Source organism: Epargyreus clarus, unplaced genomic scaffold, assembly GCF_041222505.1.
Source record: "Epargyreus clarus isolate Ecla_fem2 unplaced genomic scaffold, WU_Ecla_fem_2.2 ptg000026l, whole genome shotgun sequence".
Taxonomy (NCBI): domain Eukaryota; kingdom Metazoa; phylum Arthropoda; class Insecta; order Lepidoptera; family Hesperiidae; genus Epargyreus; species Epargyreus clarus.
The window spans coordinates 1,313,084-1,329,514 of record NW_027332233.1 but is presented as its reverse complement, the minus strand read 5'-3'; the positions used below and the strand labels follow the sequence as shown (position 1 = coordinate 1,329,514).

General features: G+C 35.4%; 2 protein-coding genes across 4 annotated transcripts in view; one reads left to right on the top strand and one right to left on the bottom strand.

Annotated features, from left to right (window-relative positions):
• Traf4 (TNF receptor associated factor 4) overlaps positions 1–11,210 on the top strand; it is a 94,731-nt gene extending 83,521 nt beyond the window's left edge. Inside the window, exons 1-7 of one of the 3 annotated variants that reach the window (XM_073087694.1) lie at positions 3,495–4,523; positions 4,820–4,924; positions 5,726–5,887; positions 7,157–7,306; positions 7,871–8,035; positions 8,679–8,939; positions 10,180–11,210. In XM_073087694.1, coding sequence (XP_072943795.1) covers positions 4,500–4,523; positions 4,820–4,924; positions 5,726–5,887; positions 7,157–7,306; positions 7,871–8,035; positions 8,679–8,939; positions 10,180–10,533 — 1,221 coding nt within the window. In that variant the 5' untranslated portion in view covers positions 3,495–4,499 and the 3' untranslated portion in view covers positions 10,534–11,210. Of the gene's footprint in view, positions 1–3,494; positions 4,524–4,819; positions 4,925–5,725; positions 5,888–7,156; positions 7,307–7,870; positions 8,036–8,678; positions 8,940–10,179 lie in introns of those variants that run through there. The other 2 variants (XM_073087692.1, XM_073087693.1) reach the window with 2 other exon arrangements.
• Positions 11,211–13,430: 2,220 nt separating this feature from the next.
• Psf2 (DNA replication complex GINS protein PSF2-like protein) lies at positions 13,431–15,999 on the bottom strand. The gene is made up of 3 exons (XM_073088078.1): positions 15,579–15,999; positions 14,936–15,206; positions 13,431–13,999 (listed from the first exon to the last, which is right to left on the bottom strand). Exons 1-3 carry the CDS (start codon positions 15,821–15,823, stop codon positions 13,925–13,927), a joined length of 591 nt encoding a protein of 196 aa, XP_072944179.1. The 5' UTR covers positions 15,824–15,999; the 3' UTR covers positions 13,431–13,924.
• Positions 16,000–16,431: the final 432 nt, after the last annotated feature.

The following is a 16,431-nucleotide window of genomic DNA, read 5'->3' as shown; positions in this document are numbered from 1 at the left end:
TCAAAAAATACATTTAGTACTATTTACTACACAATTATGGTAGGTAAAACAAGCCTTGTTGGTAAAATATGGTTAATTTTTCTTTTGATAAACGTTTAGGTCTAATACCTAAAAACCCTAATAAATATTTGTTGTTTACTGTACAAAATAAATTATAAAAAAATCTAACTGCTTACAACTTACCTTTATATATAATCGACTGAAAAGTGTCTTAGGTTTTTCAATAACAGTACCCTTAGTATAAGTTTTTATGCTTTTACATAAATGACTGTTTTTGTATGAGTTTACGTATACTCATAATTTTTCAATCAGATCTGATACAGTCCGTTAGGGGCTTTGATTGGAAATGTATGGGCAAATACGTAAAAAAATCATTTTTGTAAAAACGTAAAAACTCATACTAAGGGTACAGTAAATATCTTTTCCATCTTAGTTGTTATTTACCTAGATCCGGCCCTTTCATTGACCCGTTTAGTTCCCCCATTCCACGCTATAAATCTATTGATACTATCGATAGGCTGCACTTGTAAATAGTACACTCAAATTGACTGTTTACGTTCCCACGTCAGTACGCGATATCAACAAACTTTACCCTCCTACAATTTGAACCTTATTTTAACGCTTGAGGAAGACGGTATTGATGCTGTCACTCGTCAGTCAAGTGTTTCATGTAGGGTGTCAGTCATTTTACCTGCACCTTGAACTTGCACCGGATTAGGAAGCCAAATAAACTAAACGTAAGATGGTTAATCCTAGAACTGTAAGTCAATATTTTCTAATTTCGCTTTAAATGATAATTAACATGAAATTGTTTAAGTAGCTATAGGTACATGCCTATTGTTGTTTTTCATAGTCTAAGATTCTAGGGGTTTTCTACAGAACACCTATGGGAAAGGTCTTTGAATCTTTGTCTGTGTCTTAATTACCTACATTACATAATTGTATTGGTTGTAGAACTGTACAATGTTTGATGCCATCAACGCAACTATTTGCGTATCAACAGCAAGGCAGCATTGCTGTGTTTTGCTTTGAAGGGTCCACTAAGGGAAAATAATATTTACAATACATTAGGTACATCCCCATCATCAAAGTAGCATTCATTTGTGAACGCATATGACTCTTATAATTAAATTGGTCGATAATATCAGTGGGCGAAGCGTTAATAACGCCAATTGCAAGCTCATTTGCTGCCATTATATAAAAGTATGAAAAGATCCATAAATTAATTACGAAAACGACGTAACGTCAAAATGTCGCGCGGTGAACCGGACACGTTTGTCCAATAAACATAAACGCGAAGCGAGCAATTTATTGCTTGGACAGAAATAACACTTGCGACTATTGTGCAAAGCTTTTAGAACGAAATTGATATAAATTTGGAAATGATGAATGTTATATCAAAGTAAGGGATGAATAGCATTGTTAAGTAGAGCTGTTGTAAATCTAAAATAACTGCAATGACCTAATAGGTTATCAATAATGTGAGACGGATAATGAAGTCTATAATCTTAACAAGGTAGTCTATAATATTAATTTCGAAAATAACGTAAGACTTGATTTATGTTTACTGATTGTTTTGTCTTATACATTACCTAATAATGCAATATTTTTTTAAATAAGATACTTATTTACACGCTATAAAATAGAATGATTTAATAAAATGGTACAGCCATAACAGTACCTACTTCATCCTTTTAGAAGTAATTAAAAAGTTAATTAAATTTTTCTTTTAGAACTATAAATAAATCTATAAAGTCGTAGTCACTATTATTGCTTGTTATTATTATCTTCATTTATTACAATTAATAGTTGTAGTAACAATAAGTTATTAGTCATTTATGTTAATTGTTTAATACTTACAATAATATTGTTAAACGTAAACAATACAGCTGTTATCTTTTATTATTTATTCGTATTTTATATCTTTACGTAAATACATATTACATAACAATATCTATTTATAGCGTGCTTTAAATAATAACAAGCAGCAGTAGCCTAGTGTTCTCAAATTCGGCATCCCAATTTACAATGGAATCCAAGGCATGTGCCATTATTTTTTACGTTTACGTACATTAAGAAATTAATTATCACTTGCTTTAACCGTAACGAAAAACATCATGAAACCTATCCGAATGAAATTGATCGAACCTGAAAGTTCTTACAAAAGGGTTCTCAAAAATGTGTGAAGTCCATCAATTCGCATTTCGTAAATGTGGATTATGAATAAAACTAAACACATCTTACTCTGAGAGGAGATTCGTTTTCACCTGACATTTTTTTCGTAACATTAATCCATTTGTTACCACGTCAATGTTTCTTCTCTTTAAGGTGACTACACCATACAATGACCAATGTAGGTCTGCCCATTGGTATTTTCCTGTATCTTTCGTACTATTCCACATTTGCCCAGAGCTTATCATGTCCATTAACCATTAAGTTCGCTTAAACTAGAATGTAAAGCATGTAGCCTTTGCACGTATAAGGAATAAAATGCTATCCAATTACGAGGCAAGGCAATACATACGCCCACAGGAGCTGATACGCTAGTCTGGTTGCATCACGTCACCCACGCCGACAGACAAACGACCTTCCTTTAATAGTATAAGTTTATACATATGATATCAATAATAGTGTTCCGATTAGTCCGTAGTATAATAAATTAATATTGTACCCGACAATTTGTAAGCGCCCCTGAGGCTAATACACAAACTTTCGTAGGCGGCAGAACCCTCTATGGTTCCACACTGGAGGCATGATCGCTGCACCTACTGCTGCCAAATAATATCAGTGATAGCGCTCCTATGTTCTGCTTTGAAGGGTGTGGTAAGGGAGATATGCTTATCCGATGCGTTCCTACTTAATCCTCTTCATTAGCAACGCATATGCTAAGCTCAGGTTACATTAAAATTATTGAAAGGTCCCTTAGTAACAAATAATTTAACTTCAACACTATTAATTTGTTACATTTTTATCGGACAGCCTGTTAAACAAATTCTCTTACGCCGTCCAATGACAGCAATAACATTACAGTCTAATTTAATTCCCAGTGTAGGTGTGAGGTCCGGCATTTCGGTTTCTTGTTTACTTTGACTGCATTCCATTAACATTTTAGTGGCTTGCATATATTTTCACCAATTAATAAATTATCCGTGGAATTTATCGGTCATTTAGTAAAGAATTGAAGAATATTAATTTTTTAAGCTTTAAGTCTTTTTTGGAAACTACACCATGATTAATAAAATCTAGTTACACTTTTGTTTATATATTAAGTTCTATAAATGTTTATGTTTGTTTAATATAATATGCACAACACTCTCTTACTTATAACATATTAATTAATCTTAGAAGTTAAATGCAGTTATTAATATTTTTATAAAGTCTTCATTATCTCTTAAATAAATTTACGTAGAAGAGGATAAGTTACAAATGGCTCGGCAACCGGCCCCGTTTTCCCTCCATCATTTTGCTCTAATGGCGACTCGCGGCAAAACGTCTTAACCGACCGACTAGATCATTACACCGTGACGTTTTCGTCCTGATGCGTTCACGATACAACGAGTTCTATAATTGAGCGATGCGGGAGAGTTCAACACATCGCGGTCCATCTTTTTAGAATACGACACAAATAACATTCTATATTTGTAAATTATACGCCACCGGCTTTAAGAGCATCGATCCTATGGTCAGCTGAACTAACACTTTTACCTTTGTTCCCACGTCGCAAGACACACATTTAAATGCAGTGCCAGAAAGTTCCACGTACTTTGTCTCAGGTTATAGAATATGGATCTTAAGGTGGTACGGTTATGCGGCAGCCATGCCGATGACCACATGCATCAATGTTTGTAAATAGAACGCTTCGTACTAATAAAGGATTTTACGTCTCACTTTTAACATTTGTACGACATCCATTGCTTCTTTTGTAAGCCGATGTTTAGCCAAGTTGAATACGAATCTATCAATGGACTACGTAGTCTGCGAAATAATATTTGTTAGAACAAAAGGTCCCCAAACTAGAAGACGTGTAGAGTTGGCTTTGACATCTATGCATCTACGAAAAGATGCTTTAGATGCTACGAATCGTCAGCTAGAGCGTTGTTTACAAACAACTATGATATTTTATCTGTTCGACGTTGTTTATTTACGCGGGAGCCGTGTAACAAATGCATTCGTCCGCTGCTTAAAGCTGTTGGTTTCCGAGAAAAATTAACTGAGCCGTGTTAAGGGAACCCGTACAAAGGAATCTAACAAGTTTATTTGCTCATTTCATTACCCAGCTGGTTTGGGAAGTGAAAAATCACGCTTATCTCGACACAAACACTAGGGAACGGTGGTCCGTAGCGTCAGCCATCTGTTCGTTGCACCCATAAAGATAACGAAAATGTACAAACAGGAACGTTACCATTTAGTATCGGGCCCTTGCGTCGAACGCTCCTGCGTTCGTTCAATTTATTACGCGCGAAAAACAAACGGTCGGCCATTTTGCATATTTCCGAACGATGTGTTCCATATTCGAACGTACGGTGCGTAGCTCACGCCTGTTTGATATTCTCTTTGAGATGGTTTATTTTTGATCGCGTTGTCCTATTTAATCCGTTATGCCAGTGCCGCGGGCGCTTCAATCAGTCTTTGCGGCAACCGTTGCTTTTGACGTCGTGTTTCAGGGATTACCCAGCAAAATGTTTAAATATTTACTTAATAAGTTGAAAAAAGTGTCATCAAATGTCCATATTTTTACAGCTAACAATGTAAATAGATGTTACGTTAGTCGGATATTTACGTTTTTGGCTAAGATTAATGTGCGGTTTTGTTGTTCCAGATATATCCAGACCCGGAGTCGGAGAAGGCCATAATGGGTTCTGTGGTATACTGCATCCATCATAAGGAAGGATGCCAGTGGTCAGACGAACTACGTAAATTGAAGGTGAGTTGGAAACTAATATTAATTTTATATATAAGTTCCAGTGGTAGTGGTAGTTAATAATGGTGTCGATCGATCTTTTCGGCGCACGCGCATCATGTTCGACACATGTCGTTTATCTGTATTATTTTCTAATGACACGTGTAACCCTTCTAAATATTTGCCTTATCTACTGCCGTTTGTCATATTAGTGTTTGTGGGTAGCTGTAGGATGCAGGAATTCGAAGCTGTGTTTACGAGCGGGCTCAGATTAAACGTGTGGCCTTCGAATGTAATCTTTATGGAGGAAATTTAGAATCATGTGTAACCTACTTTCGACTATGTAGTACTCATGATTTTTATAGGTACGATTCATTATGATGGTAGTTAGATTTTAAACTCTTGATTGATTTATATTATGTGTACTTGGATTTAGTTTTTGTTGGTCAAATAAATAGGCCTGGTACAAAAGGTAGTTCTTATTAGGATTTTTTTATCTCACTAGATTTTACAAAGCATATTAATGTCAACGTATTTCTGAATTTAGATCCAAGTAAATTACTCCGAGAGTCTCGATGACTTATTATGTGTTGCATCTTAAGGTATCTGAGCTTGAGCAAAAGCGAAGACAGTTGTATAAAAATACACAAAAAATTGAGATAACACAAAATAGTTAGTAAGTTGCAAGCGGCGAGGGTTTATCGCTGTAATAATCTATCTCCACCAAACAAATAACAAATCACCGAGAATAGATAAACCGGATCCAAATCTAACTCAACAAACTCAAACATCAAAGTAAATCTAACTCAACAAATTCGTCCCCAGGCGCATCTGAACACATGCAAGCATGACGCAGTGCTGTGCGCGGCGCAGTGCGGGGCCATGATCCCGCGCGTGCTGATGCAGGACCATCTGCGGTACACCTGCCCCCGGCGCCGCGCTAACTGCGAGCATTGCGGGAAGGAGTTCTCGGGCAGTGCGCTAGAGGTAAGCCGGAAGACTTTTTGATATAGACTTTGGAAACGAAAATATTTGTCGTTCAATTTTCGGAAAGTGATAATGCTTGCGCCACTGAGCGAGCGCTGCAGTAAGGTTCCGGTACTGTGTAGGATCATGAACTACGATAAACCATTTAATGTATGGTAAAATCGGGGTAAATCTTCGGGGTTGAAAAATTATAACTGCTTTTTTGATCATTCTAGAATTTGTATTCTCGGGAAATTACCAAAGCTTTTAGAAATGTCCTGAATATAATAGGAGAGTTTTGGAACATTGCAAAAGTAACTTAAGAAGTCGATTTCCTTATAAAAAAAAATAATTATGTAATAACATTTTAATTATGTAAGTAAATTAAATAATGCTTGTTAAATGACAATAAGATAGCATGGTCTACTGAGGTCCTGTGTTAATAGTTCAACAATAAAAGTTCTGTGACCTAGATGTTACTTATTATGATTGCACTATTATTAATGTAGACATACAAATAGCATACAGTGGGGAATCACGTCAATTGAATTCAAGGAAATTGACACACATTTTATGATATAAAAACAGTAATTGCGCACATTGACGAAGTCAAATATCGACTCATATAATGTGAAAAAGTCCCTTGAAGTTGACATAAACTCCTTTAAAGTCTGTAGTCATAAGGAACTTCGGATTTCCGTGACTTTCACAATGGATTTTTATCAGTAGCTTATCTAAAGTCCACGCAAGTATTTGCTTGAATGGGTCTTCTGTGTAGGACGGCATGTCTTTGAAATAAACCAACATTGCTTTGAGGTCTAACGTCACACTGTTAAGCTGTGCAAATATAGAACTTAGGATAATCTTGGACGTTTGTCGTGGGCTTATCTAAGTATGCAAAAGCGTAAATATTTGGTCATACCTTTGAACGGAATCTGTAGGACGGGTTGCCTTTGACTTGACTTTTGCTTTATCTTTTTAAATTTTCTTAGCTTCTGAATATGTCCTTGAAAATCTAATACTTGTGCAACTGATTTTTATAATAATTATCAAAAGACCACTGTCACCTTACCTTTCAGAATATTGAGAATCGTATAGATATTAGATCCCCTAAATGAGATTCCTTGCAATATATTCGTCATAGTTAATTGAAATAGTTATTTATTTTTGCTTGATCTGACTTGACTTCCATCTTCGAACCAAGTTCTTGGCACCGTTAAGACGACGTCCATGGTCGATTAGCATTATTTAGAAATAAATATACTCATGATAATGTCCTGTTAATTCCAGGAGCACCAAGGAAACTGTGGTCACGAGCCAGTATACTGCGAGAACAAGTGCGGCGCGAAGGTGCAGCGTCGGCACACGCAGCAGCACATCCAACAGCACTGCAGCAAGCGGCTCGTGCCTTGCAGACACTGTGGACAGAGATATACACAGGTGAGGATTGCATCTAAACTACTGGCTTTTGAAAGAAACCTTTTTTTAAGTTGTCTAGTTTGAGAAATGTGTTCATCGTCACTTTGGCAGGCTACGGGCGAAAAGCGACGGGATTGAGGAAATAGCGGATAAAACAATTCATTTCTGTCTCAGGGTTTAGGCCTATTGACAAACAAATCGTTGTATTAATCAAATAGGAAATAATGAGTTGTGCCAATTAAAGAAAATCATGTTAAGCAAAAAAGGAATAGAGAAGGAAGCTAGTAAGAATAACTGAGTTCTTGTAAGAGAATGGAATGTCTTCAGCAAAATCAAACAATATGGTAGTGGGTTTGTAGGCGTATGCTATAAATCAAGGCAGAAAATTTTATGAAATATATTTAGAGAAATCGTGTCAAAATTTCATGTTAAAAAGGTTGTGGAATTTTGGAAACACAATTTTTATCTGAAGGACGATAAAGTTAGAACTTTGGAAGCACAGTCTTTGGTCCTGCTGAACATACGACGATTGCCGCATCTCACAGAACTTCCAAAACCTCTAAATAACAAAGCTATCCACCCCAGGACACGGTGTCAGCGCACGGCGCGCTGTGCTCGCGCGCGCCGGTGCCGTGCCCGCAGCGCTGCGCCGCCGCGCCCGCGCGCGACGAGCTCGACGCGCACCTGCGCGACCACTGCGCCGCCGGCACCGTCTTCTGCACCTACCGGGACGCTGGCTGCAGGTTTAAGGTGAGATTGATGATTGTTTTAGAGTTTTGGATGGAATGTTTTTGTTGTGTAGTTTTGAGGAGATGTTCTCTTTGCGAATTTTGACGGACTTCATTTGGAATTCAAGAAATGTTTAAAGGATATAGTTTCCTGAGCCCTTAAACGTTTGGAAGAAATGTTTTATCGAATTAATAACGGGCTTTACGTTCCCTTTGTAAGGATTTTTAAGGTTAATAAAACATTTTTCGCCATACTTACGTCGAAGTCGCTTGTCATGGGTGACAGTCTACTTCATGTATACTACGCTACGACAGTCTACTTCATGTATACTACGCTACGAAGCTAAAAATTTCGTTATGCAGAAGATAACATCTTCTGCATAACGAAATTTTTAGCTCATTAGCGTAGCGTAGTTTGGCTCTTCTGTCAAATATTTGTCACCACCTAAACATGCCAATCGGCATAACTTACAATACCTATATACAACACGATTTATAATGCGAAAAACTTAATTTTGCTGATCCTCCATCTCATAGAAGAGAAAACTCTTCTGTGCTCCATCCCACCAAACCGCACTGCCCCAGGCACTCCACCTCAGCGTTTGTCGAAGTTCACAGACCCGATGTCTCAAAACATCTGAAGCTACAACTTAACTTACCCACAGGGCACGCGCCAATCCCTGGAGCGTCACACGGAGGAGAGCTGCCAGCAACACCTGTCGCTGGTGTCGTCGCTGGCCACGCGGCAGGCGCGGCAGCTGGAGGCGCTGCGGGCGGCGGTGGCGCGGCTCGCCGTCAACTGCTCCGGCGCGCTCGTGTGGCGCATCCCCGACTGGGGCGCCAAGATGGCGGAGGCCAAGTGCAAGGATGGCGCGGAGTTGATCTCGCCCACGTTTTATACCAGCCAGTACGGGTACAAGTTGCAGGTTAGTTGTCAACTTAGTGTTTTACATTATTATCACTAGCCTATATTGTTAAGCCAAATTAGATATCGTTTACGAATCATCCACTTGAGGACAGTAATTAGTTCTAATAACTAATCATACTTACCTAAGTAGTTTGCATTTCCTGGACAGTAAAAAATACTACTGTTCGTTCTACTAACTAATGCATTAATTAGTAATGATGGTAGTTACACAGGTAGAAGTACAAATTTGAACTAAGTATTTCGAGCAGTAGTATCTCACTTTCTACTAGATACTACACTACTAATACTACATAGGTACTACCTACCTACTTTATATGTGAAGGTACATATCGCTTTATTTATCTAATCATCATATAGCAATTACCTTTATTATCATATAAGTTGATTTGTAATATTTTTATAAAGGAACTAATAACAATCGTTTAAAAATAAAGCAAATAGACATAGACTAAAAATACACATCCAACAACAAAATAGGTAACCCAATTTAGTAATCAGTCAGTAGTAAAGTATTTGCTTTTAAATACACTGGCCGTACAAACTGGCTAAATTAAGCCAAGATCTTTTGTTAGTAAACAGAGCGGGCATGGTTTATTTAGCCGTGAATAATATCGGATGACTAACCTTACGCTACTACAGAATCGGTAGTTGACTCACTGCAGTTAACTGCTACGTACTTTCTCTTGACAACTGGGGATATAATTGTGAATCTAATTTTACCTTATTGGATGTTTTAGTGTGACATGTTGCGCGGAATTCGCAGTCTTTTACGAGTGTCATTGAGCTCCTTGAATCCAAAACTGACTAGTCATTAGAGAAATATTTAGAATTAGTTAAACGTGATTTTTATGTCAAGTTAGTTACGTAGCGAAAAATTTTAAGACTTCTACTTTCTAGGCACTGTCATTGTAAAAGCTGACGTTTATATTGTGGTTTCGCTTTCCATAATTTTTATCTAGGTCTTATAGAAAACTGTTGGTTTTAAAACTTACTTACCTACCTACAGGTAAAAAAAAATATTTAAAACTTTTCTTATTACGTTTTTCAAAGGGATTAGGTTTATTATTATGGACCTTCGCATGAAAATTTGTAATGAAGGCGATATTTTTTTGTTTGTGTAGTATAATCTGTTCTTTTCGTCTCTTTTAGAAATTCAATTCTTTTAAACCTGACTGTTCTGCCTACCGTAATCAAGAACATTTTCATCAACATGCGTCTAACAGTCATTATCTTTCCAGGCGTCACTATTCCTGAACGGCAACGGCGCGGGCGAGTCGACCCACATGTCGGTGTACATCAAGATCCTGCCGGGCGAGTACGACGCGCTGCTGCGCTGGCCCTTCGCGCACACCGTGTCCTTCACGCTGTTCGACCAGAGCGCCTCGCCCGACCGCGCTTGCAACATCGTGGAGAGCTTCGTGCCGGACCCCACCTGGAAGAACTTCCAGCGCCCCTCCAAGGAACCCGACGCACTCGGCTTCGGCTTCCCTAGGTTCGTCTCCCACGAAATGCTCAAGAAGAGGAACTTCGTCAAGGATGACGTCATGTTCCTCCGAGTCAAGGTCGACCCCAGCAAGATCGTGGCCGTCTAATAGTCCCGTCGCGGACGCACAAAAAGTCACTGTTATTTAGTGTTAGATATTTAAAAAGTCATAGATCTAAGCTGTATATAGTTGGACCATCGTTGTAAGTTAGTTGCTAAGTCTCTTTACTTACGTTAAATATTACTTTCTTTAAATCAACCATTGATAAGTAACAAATATTTATTGTACTAGGTATCTTATATGATTCTGTATCTTTTTTCAAGCATTAGTTGTAAAACTATTAAGCATGATATTTACTACAAATAATAACAAATTGTCATTACAATTAATAACTAATTATGTTGTTAATCATTCATTAGATTATCAGTATCTTTTTCAAATTAACTTTTACTTTTTAATGTATTTATCATAACGAAACAAATGTGGCCGTATTTTCAATACTTTGCCATCATTCATTAATATCACCAGCAATAAAAATAATTAATTAAATATTAAAATGTCTTAACGTAACCCTGTAAATATTTAGTTAGTAATGGCGTGTACGCATTGTTATCCTTTCACTGAAGATCTCTTGAGTTTCATTGCCGCCAGAAGTACATAGCGAAGTAAACATTGTTTCAAAGTATTGTATTTAATAGTTTAACATCGTTGCAAACTTAAATTTTCAAAGTATTTTTACTTCTAAGTATCTTTATTGTATTTATCATCAATTTATATATAACATATTTTTATTTGAATTGAGAATAAGAAGTTAAAATGTACGATAACGTAATTATTTGTTCATAGAATTTTTCTGTCACGAAAACTGCTTTTACACACTTAGTTTTAAGTTTGCAACGACAATAAGACATGTTCGTAAATCATACTCTATTTATCTACTGGTGCCATATTATAAGGTAATCTCTAAGTATACACACATTTTTATAGGATACTGCAAAAACTGTGTGTTGACCCCGCCCACACGTTCAAACATTTTTGTTGGCCTTACAAGAAACATAAAGGCGCTTTGAAAAATGCTTTGAACTCCAAAATCAAATACAATCCACTTTGAAATGTTTGGCTTTGTTATATCGGCAGATCTTTGTACATAATTTCTAATTTACTATTAATTTATCCAAATAAATATTTTATTGTACATATGGACTATCAAAGAGCATATAATGGTATTATGTAAATAGTTATCTATTAAAATGTCTCGTATTTCTGTGTGTTAATAAGCTGGAATTAGACCAAAGTATTTTGATGACTTTGCGGAGAAGCAATTGAAATATTGTATAATTCTGCCAGCAAAGTTATTCAACATAAAATGAGTGAAAACGGCTGCGAGTCGTATGTAACTAATTATATATTTTATGTTATGTTATATGTATATCTTTTTCTTGTAAGCGTTTCTAATAATAATCTTGTATATATATATTTTAAATTTACTTATTGTCTATGGTTTCGTCATCGCCAATACAGAGTATTGAGTTTTTGATTAAATTGTAAATTTTGAATTTCGAATAACAATTTAAATTCCCGCTAAATTTATATTTGCTATCGTTTTGGATCTCTCAAAAACGCTTGCTTTAATTGTATTTAATCTCAACTGAAATGTAACATTCCAGAAAAAAATGTTGATGTAAGCCCGGTTCCAAATAACATAAAATATGAACATTATTGAAAAACATTAAAATGTGTATGAATATAAGAAAGGTATAAATTGATTCAATACAGATTGTACTCCGAAAGCGCGGCATTTCTATTTGCGTCCCGCTGTACCTATGGGTGAGCGAGCACGATATACTAACGTCTTTACTTTGAATTACAATCTTTATTAAATTAAGTTATAGAGTGGGGGTTAGCGGTGCAAATAGTTTAGTCTTTTATACTGAACATAAAAAACAATTTGTAATGTAACGTTTTTTACGATTTATCTTAAGAACAAGACTGAATGTTTCATAGTGTTGCTAGATAAAATAGCGCCGTTAACTGCCTAGTATAGTGGTAGCTTTAATATAGTTTAGCTATCAGTAGTAATAACATAGATATGGATTAGGAACTTTTCTGTATAAGTACCTTATTTGTTACGGAAAGAAGACTAACAAATAGTTAAGAGTAGAATAATCTACGTTTACGCCTTAGCAGTGATATGTTATGGCCTAATCCTTCTCATTTTGAGAGGAGACCTGTGCCCAGCAAGGGGACAGTGATGGGTTGATGACGCCTTATCGAAGGACTTTGTACATGGTCTAGATTTAAGATGGAAATATATTTTTTTTTCTAAAGAATTCTTCTTTTATTCCAACAATCCCAAAAAGCTAGGAATAGATCTCCTTATACATATGACGCCACATTTATGTAAGCTCTATTTATACATTATATACATTTATGTAAATCCATATAATTGGGTAACAATTGTATAGTATTTACATTTCTTTAATTCGTATTAATTACATTTAAAAGCTTACATCTATTTTGAGCGGAGCAAAAAAATAACAATGCGCCACGAAATAGTTTATGTTTAAAATATAAACAGTAATTTTTGAAGTAAAGAGAACTAAAATGATGAAGATGAAGAAGATAAATGATGAAGTTCCGACAATATACAGCATTACTTCTTGATAAATTAAAATATTTAACAACAAAGCTTTATTACTATTAGTTACCACTAGTATATAAATTACTAGAATAATTACCCTATCAAAATAATTACTTTACCGATAAATACAGTTGTGTTATTAAATTTTGATTTGTAGTTTAGATATATTATCTACACTAGACTGAGAAATTATGAGCAAATTGTTCTGGTGACCTACTTCCAATCAATTTGTGATTGCTATTACTAATTGAACAATACCAGTGAGTACTTCAAGAATTAAAATATTTAGTAGATTTTATTAGTTAGTATTAGAAAAGAAATATATTTAAGAAAGTAAAAAAAATGTTTATTGAAGAAATCTTTAAAACAAACTTACACAAATATCTATAAATATATAAACAACAAAAGGAATTAAAAGAGAAATCTAATTGGAAAGATCTCTTATTTATACACAGCCACATTACTAACTATTCATTTTCTTATAATTTTTAATGTACATTTAACCTACATAACGTAAATGTGCAAGATAGTGGCCAAATAGGCAGTCATAGGCATGGTTTTATTTTATAGTTGAGCAGGTATCTCAATGATTAAGTAATTAATAATTTAAATTATGTTTTGGTTAAGATCAGTTATTAACCTGTTACCCACGACTTACAATTTTTATAATATAAAATTGTGACTCTTTGAGTGATGTGAGTTTATTATAAGTTTTAACATCAAATGCTCAACATACAATGATTAGAAATACCAGACTTAACTGAAACATAATGAAAACTTACTCCAGATTCAACTGTACAGTATAAAAACTAAAGAGCTTTCCTTAAATATATAAATTTTTAAAATTAAGGTGGATACTTAAATATTTTGAGAGCTTCCGGACTGAGTGAATGTAGAGGTGTTTAAATTTGCTGGTGCTGATTTTTTCGTCATCTGGAAAATAAAGTAGAATATAAGTAGGTATTGCTTGTTCAAGTGGCCATAAATAGCACCTTTACATTGACGGCACATGAGATGAGAGGGGATATAAGGGTTTTCATTCAAAAGATAGGTAACATCAATTTTGGTTATCTACTGAGGTCACAAACATGCACGGCCAATGATGGTAACTATAAAAACCTTTCTTTAAGACAAGCTTTTGGAGGTGGTAGAACCCTTTGTGGTTCGACTCCTGCAGAACCACAGCCACACCTATTTCTACCTAATAACATCAGTGTTAGGCGCTGATGTGTTCCGGTTTGAAGGGTGTGATAAGGAAGACATACTATACGGAGGCGTTCCAGCTTAGTCCTCAGGGGTAGCGGCGCATCTGTGGCCGACCTCAGGTAAGAATATCAAATCCTATCTGCGGTTAATTACGGATGTCCATGGGCGGCAGTAGCCACTTATCATCAGGTGGACTGCATGCTCGGTGAGATATGACAAATCCATTCATTATAGTGAAATATTAAAGCAAATTATTATAGAACTAGCAAACTAGCATGCTGTCTATCTGATAGTAATCTAAAATCAATATCAGACCGGTTCAAAGTCGAGGACATAGGACTAAGTTGGAACATATTCTAAAAATAAACACCAACATTATCTCCAATTTTCTATACAAATGTAGCAATTCAACATATTGTGCACAACAGCTGAAAACCAGCTATGGTTAGGCAAAAAATTGAAAAACTAGTTGTTCAGCTAGATAAATAGTATTTGCTGATGTTTAAGAAACAAAGCCCAAGAGTAGCATTCAAATAGATTGTTCTATTATCAACTAGACTTTCTAGGGTTACAAACTAGTTTAGGACTTTAATGGATAACGGGACACTATCGGGTCGATGATGATGATATGAACTTAACATGTATTATTTAATAGACATTTACCATCTTTATCCTATGAAGTTCATCCATAGCAGCAGGCAACAATGGTTTAACAGAATTGATCTCCATCATGGTCAAGTGATCCAGCCTACCATAGTGGCCTCCAGACTTCATCAGAGCATCTATGGAGGTCCGTAACTTTGACATCCGTATGTCCCATATGTCTTTTATTATGGTCTTAATCTCTGCCGCCCTGGGGACATCTTCAGCGGCCGATCCAAGAATTAATTTGGCTTCCACCATAAAGTGCTCATTTGGCATTTTTGTAAAGAATCTGAAATGTTTTTTTAAAAATGTTTAATAAGGTTTATTACAACTTGATTTATAGGAGTATGAGTTAATCGGACTTTAGGTGCATAGCGAAATAACATCATTGGTTCATTAAGAAAGTTGAAATTGGCTGTAATTTAATTGTATTTCTATTTTAATTATAAACCTTCAATATAAAGTACCTGTCTAACATTACTATTCATAATAAATATACATAATAGCTTAAAGCTTGTAACATTTTAATTTGAATAGTAGTGGATTTCATTTATTCTTCATGTCAAATACCGTTAAGTCTAAGTACCTTGTAAGACTAGACAGGCTAGAGAAGTCTATGAAGAGTTCACAAGACAGAAATTAGGCATATAGAACGAATTACCTCGACCGTTTTTCTTCTTCTTTTATATTTTCTAACACATCCATATCCATCCAATCAGGGGGCACAATCCTGCATTTCTGCTTTTGTTTTAAGGTCACAGCTAGCCACAAAGGTACGTTCATAGGCAAACCAGCACGAAACGGTCCAAATTCACCACAAATTAAGTATATTTTGTCGTAAGAAAAGTTTGGAATGATGCTGACTATTCTGTTCTCGCCTATGAACTCTATTTCGTAAGGATCCATCGTGTTTGCTATACTAGTACTTCATATAATATATTACGTATGTATTTTTAAACAAGGAACATATTACAAAAGTTTTGTTATCGATAATCACAGTCGTACAAAAAAGAAATATTATGAAAATAAGCAAGTCACCGTCAAAATTGCGCGGGAAAGAGTACTTTAGTTTACTTTGTCACTGTCAAATGTGGTTGTCAACAGTTTATTGCCAGTTCCAGTTGGAACAACTTGCTTTTAGACTGACTGAAAAGCCAATTCAAATTTATTGTAAGGTAAAATTTGTTGAGTAAAATGAGGTATGCTAATTAAATTCAATCAAATAAAATTTTTCTCGATCTTAAAATTGGTAAACAATATTTTTTTTATTTTAGCGCCATCTGTAAAATGTTTTTAAACTTAATTACATACGCGTTACTTTAGCACGCTACTGCGGTAGTTTCCTTGTAGTCTTAATAGTGTTATATTTTTCTCATAGATGGCAGTGTTACCGCTAAATTCTCGAGCTAATTTGATTATATTTTGTTGGTCGAACTTAGTAAAAAACTTATACTTTTATTAATTAATATTATGTTTAAGTCACCAAAGGATTATATAGGATATGATATAATACA